Below are 15,181 nucleotides of genomic sequence, written 5' to 3'. Positions count from 1 at the left end.
CCGCTGCTCGGCAGCTTGCGTTTGTTATTCCCTGTAAATAAACATTCCCCCCGGTTTTTCCGTTAGTCCGTCTGATCCCGTGACCTGCTTTGCAGAGCAGAGGGCTCTTTTTTCATCGCTCCATGGGCATAATGCAGTTCTGTTGCTTTATTGATGGCACTATTATTTAACCACAAAGTGGCGTTTCTCAGGGTAAGGTGGTGGTGGCACTGTAAAGCATTGTTTAATTTTGTAGGTAAAAATATGCAAGTGGTAATTAGGCAATTTATGGCTTGATTATCTTACATTACGACATTCACCAAATTGGGGGAGGGGTGCAACAGAAGGGACTGCACAGAGAATAAATGTTCTTTGGTCATGCTGCTAAGCTGTGGCTTGCCTATCACATGCGCTAGAGTATTTTATCGCCATATTATAGTTGTGTACAGTACTCGAGCTACATTTACAATACTGTTGGTTCTCACTTGCCTTCCGACATATCTCACAAGCTAAGGCCGCATTCACACTAGAAATTTGCTATAAGCTAAGTACTCTGTAATTACAGTTTTACACTGGTAAGAAGAGTTAAGTCATAGTACTTGACATATCCATTTACTTCAAGGATCACCTGCATTATTCCCTAAGCTGCAACAGGTCATAGTATGCAACACAGACTGAAAACGATGGAACAGCGAGTAGGACTTTATGGATGGCAAGTGGAACAGTGAGCACCAAGACAGAAGGCAAACACGTGGAATAGGAAGACGCAGATCCAGGAAAGTACAACGAAAACATACACAGGAATTGAAGATGTATAGACAGTCCAGGAGCATTTGTAATGTGAACAGCTCCAGAAAAGAGTTTATGATGCTTACAGCAGATGAAGGATTAATTGCAGATCTTATCCAGGGAATAAATCCAAATTGTCGAAACAAACATACAGTGCCTACAAATAGTATTCAACCCCCTGCAGATTTCGCAGGTTTGAGAAGATGCAAATAAGTTAGAGCCTGCAAACTTCAAACAAGAGCAGGATTTATTAACAGATGCATAAATCTTACAAACCAACAAGTTATGTTGCTCAGTTAAATTTTAATACATTTTCAACATAAAAGTGTGGGTCAATTATTATTCAACCCCTAGGTTTAATATTTTGTGGAATAACCCTTGTTTGCAATTACAGCTAATAATCGTCTTTTATAAGACCTGATCAGGCCGGCACAGGTCTCTGGAGTTATCTTGGCCCACTCCTTCATGCAGATCTTCTCCAAGTTATCTAGGTTCTTTGGGTGTCTCATGTGGACTTTAATCTTGAGCTCCTTCCACAAGTTTTCAATTGGGTTAAGGTCAGGAGACTGACTAGGCCACTGCAACACCTTGATTTTTTCCCTCTTGAACCAGGCCTTGGTTTTCTTGGCTGTGTGCTTTGGGTCGTTGTCTTGTTGGAAGATGAAATGACGACCCATCTTAAGATCCTTGATCGAGGAGCGGAGGTTCTTGGCCAAAATCTCCAGGTAGGCCGTGCTATCCATCTTCCCATGGATGCGGACCAGATGGCCAGGCCCCTTGGCTGAGAAACAGCCCCACAGCATGATGCTGCTACCACCATGCTTGACTGTAGGGATGGTATTCTTGGGGTTGTATGCAGTGCCATCCAGTCTCCAAACGTCACGTGTGTGGTTGGCACCAAAGATCTCGATCTTGGTCTCATCAGACCAGAGAACCTTGAACCAGTCTGTCTCAGAGTCCTCCAAGGGATCATGAGCAAACTGTAGACGAGGCTTGACATGACGCTTTGAAAGTAAAGGTACCTTACGGGCTCGTCTGGAACGGAGACCATTGCGGTGGAGTACGTTACTTATGGTATTGACTGAAACCAATGTCCCCACTGCCATGAGATCTTCCTGGAGCTCCTTCCTTGTTGTCCTTGGGTTAGCCTTAACTCTTCGGACAAGCCTGGCCTCGGCACGGGTGGAAACTTTCAAAGGCTGTCCAGGCTGTGGAAGGCTAACAGTAGTTCCATAAGCCTTCCACTTCCGGATGATGCTCCCAACAGTGGAGACAGGTAGGCCCAACTCCTTGGAAAGGGCTTTGTACCCCTTGCCAGCCTTGTGACCCTCCACGATCTTGTCTCTGATGGCCTTAGAATGCTCCTTTGTCTTTCCCATGTTGATCAAGTATGAGTGCTGTTCACAAGTTTGGGGAGGGTCTTAATTAGTCAGAAAAGGCTGGAAAAAGAGATAATTAATCCAAACATGTGAAGCTCATTGTTCTTTGTGCCTGAAATACTTCTTAATACTTTAGGGGAACCAAACAGAATTCTTGTGGTTTGAGGGGTTGAATAATAAATGACCCTCTGAATAAACTTTTCACAATTTAAAAAATAAAAAATAAAAAAAGAAATAACATTCTTTTTTGCTGCATTTCACATTTCCAGGCTGATCTACAGTCCAAATGTCACAATGCCAAGTTAATTCCGAATGTGTAAACCTGCTAAATCTGCAGGGGGTTGAATACTACTTGTAGGCACTGTAAGCTTGCTGAGATGATTGCTAGCCAAGATATCTAGGGAGAATAACTTTAAGGCACACGGTAACTGAAAACAAAGGGTACTAGGCCACATATGGGTGTCAAGATCGGTTTTAAAGTGCTTTGGGTAATAATGTTATTAGAGTTTGGTAGACAACTTGCTAGACTATTATCTCCTGCCTGGACTAGTGCAACTTCTTGCTCTGTGGCCTCCCTTCAAACTTTCTCGCACCCCTGCAAACTATCCTACACTCTGCTACCCAACTAATCCACCTGTCCTCCCGCTACTCCTTGACTTCCCCACTCTGTCAATCCCTTCACTGGCTTCCCATTGCCCTATGACTCCAGTGCAAAAAGCCTAATCATGACATACAAAGCCATCCACAACCTGTCTCCTCCATATATCTGTGACCTAGTCTCCTGGTACTTACCTGCATGTAACCTCAGATCCTCACAAGATCTCCCACTCATTTCCCATCTTATTTCCTCTTCCCACAATCACATACAAGATTTCTCCTGTGCCTCCTCCATACTCTGGAATGCTCTACCCCAACAATATCAGACTCTCACTTACCGTGGAAACCTTCAAAAGGAACCTGAAGACCCACCTCTTCCGACAAGCCTACAACCTGCAGTAACCCTCAGTCCTACATCTCCACCCTCACCTACTGTATCCTCACCCATCCCTTGTAGACTGTAAGACCTCGCAAGCAGGGTCCTCTCTCCTCCCATCACTTTCTGTGCCTTGTATTGTTTGATGTACCTGTCCCTATTATGTATACCCCTTTCACATGTAAAACGCCATGGAATAAATGATGCTATAATAAATAATAATATTAATGTGATGGTGGGATATGGTGGGTTGTGTATGTTCAGATGTTGGGAGTGTTGCTTTGTGTGTACATTGTCCTGTCAGCAGGTTAATCAACCCCCTGCAGTACTTCTGTCCATAAGTCTGGGGGAGGGGGTCTAGAATCCACCCAACCTCTCTGTTTACCTGAGGGATTATTCAGTCTGTCTGAGGACAAGAGACAAACAGGAATATTAATCCTCAGGGTGAGAAGCTGCGGCTACAGGCAGCACCCCAGAGAGCCATTGAGAAACCCTGTTTCCCTGGAAAAGGCCTGCTGGAGGATTGTGACTGATCCCCGGGACATTTATCCCATTACTGCACTATTTTACCCTCTGTGTGATGGATTATTTTATGGATCGTGTGATTTGCTTGGAATAAATGTTCTGTGGATGATTCACTCATCTCCAGCTCTGTTGATTGTGTGATATCAGACAAGGACCCTGTGACAAACAATAACTTGTAAATCAGGGGTGGGGAACCTTTTTTCTGTCGGGGGCCATTTGGAAATTTCTACCAACCTTCGGGGGCCGCACAAAATTATCAATGTTTAAATGACCCTGCTATATTGGGTGAAGCAATTAATTAACTGGGGGCATGGGGCTGGGGGCACAGGCACCACACGCGGGGCTGGGGGCACAGACACCACTGGAGGGGCTGGGGCACAGACATCACTGGGGGGGAGGCACAGACATCACTGGGGGGGAGGCACAGACATCACTGGGGGGGAAGCACAGACATCACTGGGGGGGGCACAGACATCACTGGGGGGGGCACAGACATCACTGGGGGGGGCACAGACATCACTGGGGGGGGCACAGACATCACTGGGGGGGGCAGAGACATCACTGGGGGGGGCATAGACATCACTGGGGTGGGGCTGCACACAGGACGGGGGGCGCACAGAGGACTGGGGGGGCGCACAGAGGACTGGGGGGGCGCACACAGGACTGGGGGGGCGCACACAGGACTGGGGGGGCGCACACAGGACTGGGGGGGCGCACACAGGACTGGGGGGGCGCACACAGGACTGGGGGGGCGCACACAGGACTGGGGGGGCGCACACAGGACTGAGGGGGCGCACACAGGACTGGGTGATGGTCTGCACATAGGACTGGGGGGGCTGCACACAGGATTGTGTGGGGGGTGCACACAGGACTGGGGGGCTGCACACAGGACTGGGGGGGCTGCACACAGGACTGGGGGGCTGCACACAGGACTGGGGGGGCTGCACACAGGACTGGGGGGGCTGCACACAGGACTGGGGGGCTGCACACAGGACTGGGGGGGCTGCACACAGGACTGGGGGGGGCTGCACACAGGACTGGGGGGGCTGCACACAGGATTGTGTGGGGGGTGCACACAGGACATTGGGGGGCTGCACACAGGACTGGGGGAGGGGTGCACACAGGACATTGGGGGGCACACTGCGCTGAGAGTTTCATGCAACTCTGGGGGAGAGGGTTTACAGAACTGGTGTGGGGAGGCACAAAGCATTGGGCAGGGCACATAGCAGCAGAGGGTCGGCGCTGGACTCACAGCAGCATTGCATTCACATCACCGGAGTGCAGGAGCCGGACACACTGCATCAGAAGGAGAAGGCGGGCACTGATCTCCGGAGGGCAGGGGGCGGACACACAAGGCTGGAAGCTGTGAGGCTGCTGTGGACCCGCCCACAAAGTAAGCACTGGCCGACGGGAGAACACATTGCAGCACAAACAGCAATGTGTGGATTTAAAGGGTCAGCGGCAGCAAGACCGCGGTGACCGCACCAGCACTGCCTCCCCCGGGAATCTGCCCGGGGGCCACATAAAAGGTCATGGCGGGCCGCATGCGGCCCGCGGGCCGGAGGTTCCCCACCCCTGTTGTAAATGGACCACATCAAAGTGTTGCAGCCACAGAGGTAGGGAGCAAGGGCCGGTCCTGGAGCAGAGTCAGGTGACTTACACAAAAGAAGTCCAAAAAATAAGATTTTGAGCTCTGCTTGAACTTTTTTTTTTTGCAGGACACAAAAGTGTGGTTAACGCATGCAAACAAAAAGCAACGAAAATGGTGTTTAAACGTTCATGAATTATACTCCATTTGGCTCATTGCAGTAACTGAATATGTCATGGCTGATTCCAGACTTTTTAGTGTGAACACGACCTTTTTTCCTTCAGAGGCCATTTCCCTTTTATCTGTAATAGATTACTGTTCCGAATTTGGTGTGATTACGACACTTCTCAGAATGTGCAGATACTAAAAAAAGAGCAAAGAATACTGCTTGCTTTTTTTTTGCGTATGTTGATATATTGCATATGTCATCATATATTTTCAAGTGATAATCTATTATATTGCGGCAACATCAGTTCAAATCGAGAAAAGGAGAGAAATTGTAAAAAAATAATTTTGCAGCATCTGAATAATAACCTTTCGCAGTCTCAGCGAAATGATAAAATAATGAGAATATTTAACAAATGGTGGCGTCTACGGCAGATTTATCCGCTGGTGTCTTCTGTGTGGGAGGAAAGAGAATGCTTTATAGTTAAATGTTTAGATTTTTTGGCTCCTCATTTACATGTAATAAATTATTCATCAGAAAATTTTGCTTTTCAAATGTTAAGAACTGAGAAATAAACAGAAAAACCCAAAATGTTCCTTCAAGGAACTACTGAAACGATTGGAGCTTAGAGTCAAGACACCCGCTATAAGCAGTCTACTTATAGTAGAGAGAGGTCAATAAGTAAGGTGATGGATGAAAGGACTTATTGATTGTAATATTGACTGTTTCCACTTTACAGCTCCATACCAGGTCACATTTTCATTCGATGTGGGAAATGGGCCCTTGGAGGTCTCTTTGCAATCAGTTTCGGCTTTAAATGATGGTCAGTGGCATCAAGTAAGAGCCGAGAGGACCATTAAAGAAACCAGTCTCATCGTAGACAACCAGCCAAGAAAACTAGTGCAGAGTCCATCTGATGGACGAGTCCGTGTCCTGCCCAACGCTCAGCTGTATGTAGGTGAGTGGAGAACTCCTTTATGCCCCATCTTTGATAATATCAATGTTATAAGGTATTTGTTTACTCCAGGAGGGACTTCATCCCGGCAGAAAGGCTTTGTGGGCTGTCTACGTTCTCTCAAGCTAAATGGACAAGCTCTAGACCTGGAGGAAAAGGCCAGGTTGACCATGGGAATCCGTCCAGGCTGCCCGGGCCATTGTAGCAGCTACGGAAACTTATGTCACAATAACGGGAAGTGCCTGGAGAGACGTAATGGATACATGTGTGACTGCACCAACTCCGCCCATGAGGGACCTTATTGTACAGAAGGTGAGACATTTTATGGGAGACATGATTGGACCTGATCATTTTTACCTGTCTACAAAATGCATTCTTGTTGGGAGTAGCGCTTAATTATCAACTGGAAAGGAAGGGAGTCATATTGCCTTCAATCACTGGGATCAATGGTTTTGGGGGATCATTACAGAAAAGGAATTTAAAACCTTCTAACAGATTTGGAAAAATTTCAGTTATTATTATTATTATTTATTATTATAGCGCCATTTATTCCATGGCGCTTTACATGTGAAAAGTTGTTTACATAGTATGGACAAGTACAATAATCATAAACAAAACAATGCACAAACAGGTATAGGAGGAAAGAGGACCCTGCCCACGAGGGCTCAAAGTCTACAGGGGATGGGTGAGTATATAGTAGGTGAGGGTAGAGATGGGCGTGTGGTGCTATGGGGAACTGAGAGTTACAGCAGGTTGTAGGCTTGTCGGAAGAGGTGGGTTTTCAGGTTCCTTTTGAAGCTTGTCAAGGCAAGTTAGCATTTGATATATTGTGGCAGAGCATTCCAGAGTATGGGGGAGGCACGGGAGAAATCTTGGATGTGATGGTGGGAAGCGGAGATGAGAGGGGAGTAGAGAAGGAGATCTTGTGAAGATCGGAGGTTGAGTGCAGGTAGGTACCAGGAGACTAGGTCATAGATGTAATGAGGGGAAAGGTTGTGGATGGAATTGTATGTCATTGTTAGGGTTTTGAACTGGAGTTGTTGGGCAATGGGAAGCCAGTGAAGGGATTGGCAGAGAGGAGAGATCAGAAGGTGGCGGGGGGACAAGTGGAATAGTCGGGAAGCATAGTGTAGAATAGATTATAGGGGTACAAGACTGTTAGAAGGGAGGCTAGAGAGCAGGAGGTTGCAATAGTCCAGGTGGGAGATAATAAGGGCATGCACTAGGGTTTTTGCAGCTTCTTGGGAAAAGAATGTATGAATTTGGGAAATATTTTTGAGTTGGAGGCGGCAGGAGGTGAAGAGGGCTTGGATGTGTGGCTTAAACAAGAGAAAAGAGTCTGGGGTTACTCAGGGCAGCCAGCACGTGGGACTGGGGAAAGTGGGCAGCCATTGACTTTGATGGACATGTCAGGTGGGGGGTTGAGTGAAGAGAAGGAAAAATAATGAATTCTGTTTTACCCATGTTCAGTATTAGGAATCGAGCAAAGAAAAAGGATGAAACATCAGACAGACATTGTGGGATTTTGGTTGGTAGGGAGGTGATGTCAGGTCCAGAGCGGTAGATCTGTGTGTCATCAGCGTACAGATGATACTGAAAGCCGTGGTACTCTGCGAGCTCAGTTCTCCAACACTTTCAACATCTACTTTACCTGTAGATTGTCATGATGTTTCAGTCTGAAGTCCACACTGTTTTGTAAATATATGTCCAAATTTATTAATAATTCTAATAATTCTGGCAAATATTGCTTTTAAAAGTGGCAAAAGTTTCACAATTTTTGAAAACTTCATGCCATTTTCTTCCAGCTCTTTTAAAGTGAGTGGGCTGGGGCAGGACGGAGGCATATCGTAGGCAGGATGCCACAGATCGTCTAATTCATCATGAACTGTGGCGTTCCTTAGGCCAGAAATCTTACTGGATTAAGATATCTGCCGTGGTGCATGGAGATGCACACCACTCATCAGGTGCTCCTGATTGATTTAGAGGTTTGTGTCTTAATGAATCAGGAGCGTCTGACTCCTATATGCCGCCTCATCAAGTCTTCTTGATGAAACACGGCAATAATGTTATTTGACTGGATACAAACTTCTTGACCTTTTAGATTTAGTTTAGATCAGGACCAGGTATCTGGGGTGTGCCGATTGTGAACCTAAAAGAGTTGACTACTACTGAACGACCCCTGCTTAATAAATTCAGGATCCCATTGACAATAAAAAAAGAGGTATGCTCACCTCCCGCAATGTTACTCTACCAGCTATGTCGGCGCTGTCCACTCCCGGTGGTTGACGTGACATTGTTGTGTCACTAAACCAGTGCAGCCAATCAGTACCACTGATCAGCTACGACTCGTCTGTCTTCGATCAGCGAACGTCTGTTAGACTTAAAGGCTACAGTCCTACGGTCTGAAATAGTAATTCTGTCTTATCATTTTACCCCCAGTGTTACCCAGACTGGAGTTTGGTTCATAAAGACTCCCAGTCTGACCCTGGGTACAAACCTAAATATATAATACCTGGTTGCAAGCCTTTGACCCTTATACAATTCATAACCATGCGATTTTTAAGATTGTGTTTTCTCCTTTCTATGCCTTTTTAGAAGTTTCTGCTATGTTTGAGGTTGGAACCTCGGTCACATATATTTTCCAGGAGCCGTATCCAGTGTCTAAGAATAGCAGTGCTTCCGCTTCATCCATATATGCTGATACTGTGATATCAAGGGAGAATATTGCTTTCAGCTTTATGACAGCTCAGGCACCGAGCCTATTACTCTACGTGACCTCCGTATATCAGGATTATTTAGCTGTGGTGCTCTGCAGAAATGGTGAGTGTGATCCATAAACGCTTTCTACATACTGCATATAAATATTTATATATGTTACATTCTTTATCATGTATGGTTCCTATGCTAAATCATGCAATTAACTCCAGAGCTGTACTCAAGATGCAAAAGGTATATCGATGACTTCCATTATTGCTGCACATGTAAAAAAGTCAGGTTCTTAGCATTTCATATGCAAGTGACAACATGACGTCTTTGAGATGCGATCCTGTGGTGAAGACATATCTCGTTGACGAGGCCCACAAAAGAAAAATATACAACTTAACTTTCTTTTAATTAAAAAACACTCTTGGAAAAATGTGCAAATAGGGTAGTTCCAAAAGTGTGGCACATGGTAGACCAAAGGTCGAGACCCCTATCCAGTGAGATGATACATACGGCACTTCTGAGGTGGTGCTCAAGTAAGGTCCAAAACCGTCTCAAGTAGATGTAGAAACTTGGCACTCAAGATAAATGTGATTAGTGGTCTTTTATTGAGAAGAACTTGTAGGACCAGCACAAGCACAGACGTTTCGGTCAAAGACCTTCATCAGTGTGCATGCAGGGGGTCTTCAGAAGGTGTAGAAACTGGCTTAGTCAGTCACATTTATTTTGAGTGCCAAGTTTCTACATCTACTTGAGAACCCTATCCAGTCTTTCCAAGACTGTGATTAATTAGAAAAGCAGGTATCCCTATTTTATGTTTCTCCCAATTCACTCAAGGTCGATGCTAAAAGAAAAGTGTCGGTTTATTAGAGTGTTCTCTTTAAACAATGACGTGTTTTCTCCGGTACGTGTCACAGTGATGTCACGCGGATCACATCAGTCTGTGCTGTCGGAGAAAAATGGACATGTCTCTGTGCGGAACACACGGACACATGGCCACATGTCCAGGAAAAAACATGGATGTGTGCGCAGACCCATTGACTTTAATGTGTCTGCGTATGTCTGAATCTCTGGTACGTATGAAAATGGACGTCACACGTACCGTAAACATGGATGTGTGAAGGGGGCCTAATGTGTATGGGGGTGCTCGCAACTGGTGGTCGGGGAAAATATTGATTGCACGTGTGAGTTCGGACTGCTGATCACATAGTTATCTTAGAGGAAAGCTGCTGGACTACGTCTCAGTCAGCAGTTTTCTTCTAGAGAATACACGAGCAATCGGCCGAATGACTGCTCATGTGTGTGGAAGAATTGAATGATATGGCAGATTGTCAATTGATCAGCCGAACTATCATTTGGCCAACAGCCCTGTAAAGTATATGTGTAATGCCAGTCACTACTTACAGGTAGTATGAATGGAAGAGTACTCAGGAAAGCATAGAAAAGAATTCCAGCTCACCCCTCTTCACTCCATGGAAAGCCGGCGGCGCACAGGAAAACGCCCGGACTTAGGCAGGAACATACGGTGCAGAAAAGAAAGCAAATCCAGCGCCTTGGCAGGGAGACTCGAGTGATAAAACTCCAAACTTTATTGTATCAAAATTAAAATACAAAAATACAGACCACTATGCGGGGGGACAAGAAAAAGTAATCCACGGACAGAGGAAAAATTCCTACATGTTTCGACCAGTAGAGGTCTTAGTCATGGAATTTTTGTATTTTAATTTTGATACAATAAAGTTTGGAGTTTTATCACTCGAGTCTCCCTACCAAGGCGCTGGATTTGCTTTCGTTTCTACTCAGGAAAGCGGGGTCTGGTAATGGGAGGACAGACAAGGAGTAAACAGAGGCGTAGTCAGGTCACAAACCAAGGGTCAGAAATTCAGGAAAGCACATAATAGGTTCAAGGAGAAATCAGAGACTGGATCAGGTAATGGTCCGATGTCAAAAGCCAGGAGGTCACAACTAGAATGGTGAGTGGGCAGTCAAATAACAATCCCGGGTTAGAATACAAAGATCAGAACACTAGCAGAGACACAGGCCAACAGCACAACTGCAGAATCAGAGAATACAACTGGCAAGGTTTTGTGCGAGCATGATCAGTAAAGAAGCAGAGCAATTACCAGGAAGGAGAAACACCTAAGTAATCAGCACCAACATGGAATCCTGCGCTGTCAATCAAGTTGCTAGCTCAGTAACACAGGAAAGCACAGCAGAGCATCTCCAAGGGCAAGATGCTCTGCACAGGGGAATTGTCACTGCCAGATCTGTAATCCAGGAAAACGCAGCAAAGCATCTTCTATTCTGCGAGATGCTCTGCACAGAGGAATCATGGCAATATGGCTAGTCCTAGAAAGGATCATTAGTGTGCATGTTCGACTGTCAATCTATTAATTCCCAATGGGGCTACCAAGAGCTGCGCTCAGCTTTAGGCAGTCCCATTGAGAATGAATGGAGAAGTTCAGGCATTTGATCTGCTGCTCCATTTTGTAAAGGGTATAAAAATGTTCCCTTCTGCTGATTGGTGAGGGTCCCTGCGGTCGGACCCCCACCTATTAGGGCATTCCTGCTGGTTGTGAATGGCGGTGCAGCATTATTGCATTATATCGCTTGCAGTCACCTGGTGAATGATGAATGGTGCAGACTCAGGGGCTCGTGCTGTATCACATAAACGTGTGCGCTGAGCAGCTGATTATCCACTCATCCATTCGGCCGGAGACCACACTTGTAATCTGGTATATATATTGCTTGGCTCATTTGTTTCTCTGATAATTTACTCACTTTTTGAGTCATAATTAAGCTTGTGGAGGAGCTGCAGATCCGCGCTTTTATCTCAGTAGCTGCCGCTACAACCCGCAAATGGAACAAATTCCAGTCCCTTGGGGGGAAACGCTAATTAACAAGCAGGTTTCTTCGCGGGCTTTGCAGATGGCAGCACTTACTATTCTTCAATTCTTTATTATTATTCCTCACAACCACTGAGGCTGCAGAGCTGTAATCTGAGGGTTCCAGTACATTACTGCTAAAATAGCGCATAATGCAAACCTCTCAGACCCCGATGCAGAATCTATAATAGGACCCCCATCTACCACATGCCTTTTATCCCAATCCTGCAATACCTTTACATGACCAGACTGTTGCTCTGTTATTGAAAAATCAGTTTTCAAATTGATATGCAAATGAGGCTGAAGATCTATTTGTAGATCTGAAGCCTCTGTCACTCCAGCTCTATTCCCCGGCGAAGGCCACCACCTTCTTCTTGAATGACATCTAATTTGATTGAAGTTGCACAGAATAGACGCTGCCAGTCAAACAGCTGGGTGGGGAATAGTCCTTACTTCAATGATGATACTACCTCTTGAGTTAGGGCATTGCAGTTTAACTGCTAAAGCTGTAAAGAACTATCTCCTATTTAGATGCTGAATTTCGATTTCCTTTACATATAATAAATGCCCTTTTGGTCCTTTGTAAGGTCTTTGTAATAGTGGGATAGTGAGGGGCAGGTGTTCCCTTGCTGTCCCTCATACTAGGGGACCATAGACTATCCCTGACTTTCAAATTACCCCTAATGGTGGAGATGCTGAAGTCTTGTGCCTTGGTATACCCTGAAAAAAGCTAATGTGTTCTCTCCCTCCTCCAAGGAAGTGGCAGGAATGTGATGGAAACACAGATAAGGCAGACTGGGGCAGGAATATGATGGAAACACAGATAAGGCAGACTGGAATAACAAAAAAATCAGTTACCCTTCTCAAACTCAGGAATAAACAGTAAGAAACTAAAGAGAAAAGCAAGAGAAGTAATGTTGGAACAAAAGGACACCAAGGGTTAACCCCACATCCGCACACAAGCACCAGTAAGCCTGGATAAATCCACCACTCCAGGCCAGTATGGTCAAGCTATAGCTGGCACTAATGTGAGAGTCCAGCCAGCATATATAAGAGGGAGTAAATATGACTGGCTCTTCCATAGCATATGATTAAAGAAGCTAAAACAAGCAGTCTAGCAGAGATTACCTCTTGCTAGCCTGCGTATGAACTACAGGTCTGTGAGTCGATGCCCAGGTCGTCCTGCGCTGAACACAGAAGTTAGCGAGGAGAGTACAAAAATCTGAAGTGTCCCCAGATCCTGACGCTGCCCGGACAGTTGGCGATGCCTGCAAAAACCTCCTTCTGACAGTCTTTGAAATTAATACATTATGTGACAGTAACTTGTAATAACCACACACGTTTTTATATATATATATATATATATATATATATATATATATGATATCTCCTCTGAGAGGTCATTTTTTACGTTAGACAAGCCCAACTTTTCTCAACTTTTATTATATAAGAGGCCTTTCCATGTTATAAACTAGTTGTCCGTCTTTGAGCTGTGGAGCCCAAACCTGGGTTAAATATTCCAGATGTGGCCTTACAAATGATTTATAGAGTGGTAACAATACGTTGGGATCCCGGGATCTAATCTCTTTTTATACACCATAGAATCTTGTTTGCTTTAGCAGCTGCTGCCTGACATTGAGTGCTGCTGCTCAGCTTATTTGTAATGAGAATACCCAAGTCCTTCTCCTGTTCTGTAGTCTCGAGTTTACTTCCATTTATGGTATATAGAGCTATATGATGAATCTGTCTTAAGTGTATTACTTTACATTTATGAACTGTATATCTCATGAGCCATGTGTTTGCCCATGTGCATGAGAGCGTCAGGAGTCATAACTGTCTGAATTACAACCATTCAATCAACTTGGACAACTTGAATCATATGTTTCAAAAATGTGATAGTTGAACATTATTACGGGGGGACTGGCAGATTAGGATAAGGTGGTGAATATCCCAATCGCCAGTCGGGGTCCACCGTACTCCCAGATGGTAAAGGAGCTGCTGGCGCAGAGCTGGGTGTCTCCGAAATAATAGGAGCCTGATCCAAGTTAAACATCACACACCCAAACCAGGAACTCCCCTGTTAGCACCACAGGGGTCCTGGGGTACATTTTCCTTTTGTGTAAGGGACACACCGAGGACAGTTGGAGCAGCAACCGCAGCCCAGTTACCTCCACTGAGCTGCTACAACAGGACTGGAGCGATAGGAGGGGAAGCGCGGCGCCTGACCCTAGCGTGCCAAGCCACAAATCTTGGTATGACAGGCACTGGACGCCTACCTCTACCTACCGCTTCGAGAAAAATTGGGTGTAGCTGCAATGTGGCTCACTAATGTGTATGTGAAGAATGCGCACCTCCATGCATTCTCCAGGCCCTTTTAACACCTAGTGTCGGCCCCAAACCTAGGATGAGCCACAATGGCACCTCCAGGGGCCAATAGCGGAGTGCCACATCATCAGTGACTTCACCAGCGGCCTATCCGGAACCGCCACGTCACTGATGACACAATGGCAGCACCGCCCCAAACACCCTACCAGTTATCATCTGATGACCAATGGTGGGGAGCCAGGTTATAGGGGCGGGCCTCCGCGAGCCAGTCCGGAGCGGCCACATCATCCAAACACCTGATGTTATCCAGCCTATCAGGGCCTGCCACCTCACGGACATGCCCAGTCAGGTCCTTACCGGACCTAGCCTCTGATGCACTAAGTGCCTGAGCATGCTCAGTAGCCTGAACCACAGACTTTGTCTCAGAAATGAGATAATCAGCCTGAGCATGCTCAGTAGGCACATCATAGGACTTGGACACAGAACGGGGTCCAAGTACCTGAGCAAAGAGGCTTTTCGCACTAAGTGAAGGAGCATGCTCAGTAGCCTGAACTGAGGACTTAGCCTCAGGAATGGCACAGTGAGGCTGAGCATGCTCACGAGGCGAAACACTGGACATCGGCTTTGGCTGGGGCAAATCGGCTCGCGCATGCGCCCTAGCTGCCTCTCCACACTTAGACATGGAGGAAGAAGCAGCCAGCTGGACGACCCGAGGCACGGCCAAAAATGGCGGCTAGCGCCTGGGTATAGCAGGAACCACAGCGGGCTGCTTGCGGCGACGGCGGCGCTGATTTGTAACAAACATTATGGAATGTTTATACTTTGTAATTCTATCACTTTTCTTGTAGTAGTTTTTAGCTAAACCCTGTTTGGTGCTCTACTTGCCTTCAGAGCTGCATTCACAATTCTTCTAT

The 15,181-nt window shown here is 46.0% G+C and overlaps 1 protein-coding gene across 3 annotated transcripts in view; it reads left to right on the top strand.

Moving 5' to 3' along the window:
• LOC142257877 (contactin-associated protein-like 5) overlaps positions 1-15,181 on the top strand; it is a 512,033-nt gene that overhangs the window by 460,824 nt on the left and 36,028 nt on the right. For all 3 annotated transcript variants that reach the window (XR_012727671.1, XM_075330145.1, XM_075330146.1), the window contains 3 exons: positions 6,139-6,357; positions 6,427-6,666; positions 8,950-9,174. Coding sequence is in view for 2 of the 3 variants with exons in the window: in XM_075330145.1 (XP_075186260.1) it covers positions 6,139-6,357; positions 6,427-6,666; positions 8,950-9,174 (684 nt within the window). In the remaining variant the exon portion in view is untranslated. The remainder of the gene's footprint in view (positions 1-6,138; positions 6,358-6,426; positions 6,667-8,949; positions 9,175-15,181) is intronic.

The sequence above is a fragment of the Anomaloglossus baeobatrachus genome, chromosome 12 (genome assembly GCF_048569485.1).
Source record: "Anomaloglossus baeobatrachus isolate aAnoBae1 chromosome 12, aAnoBae1.hap1, whole genome shotgun sequence".
In the NCBI taxonomy this organism is placed as follows: domain Eukaryota; kingdom Metazoa; phylum Chordata; class Amphibia; order Anura; family Aromobatidae; genus Anomaloglossus; species Anomaloglossus baeobatrachus.
The sequence above is the reverse complement of the archived record's forward strand: the minus strand, read 5'-3'. Positions and strand labels throughout refer to the sequence as shown.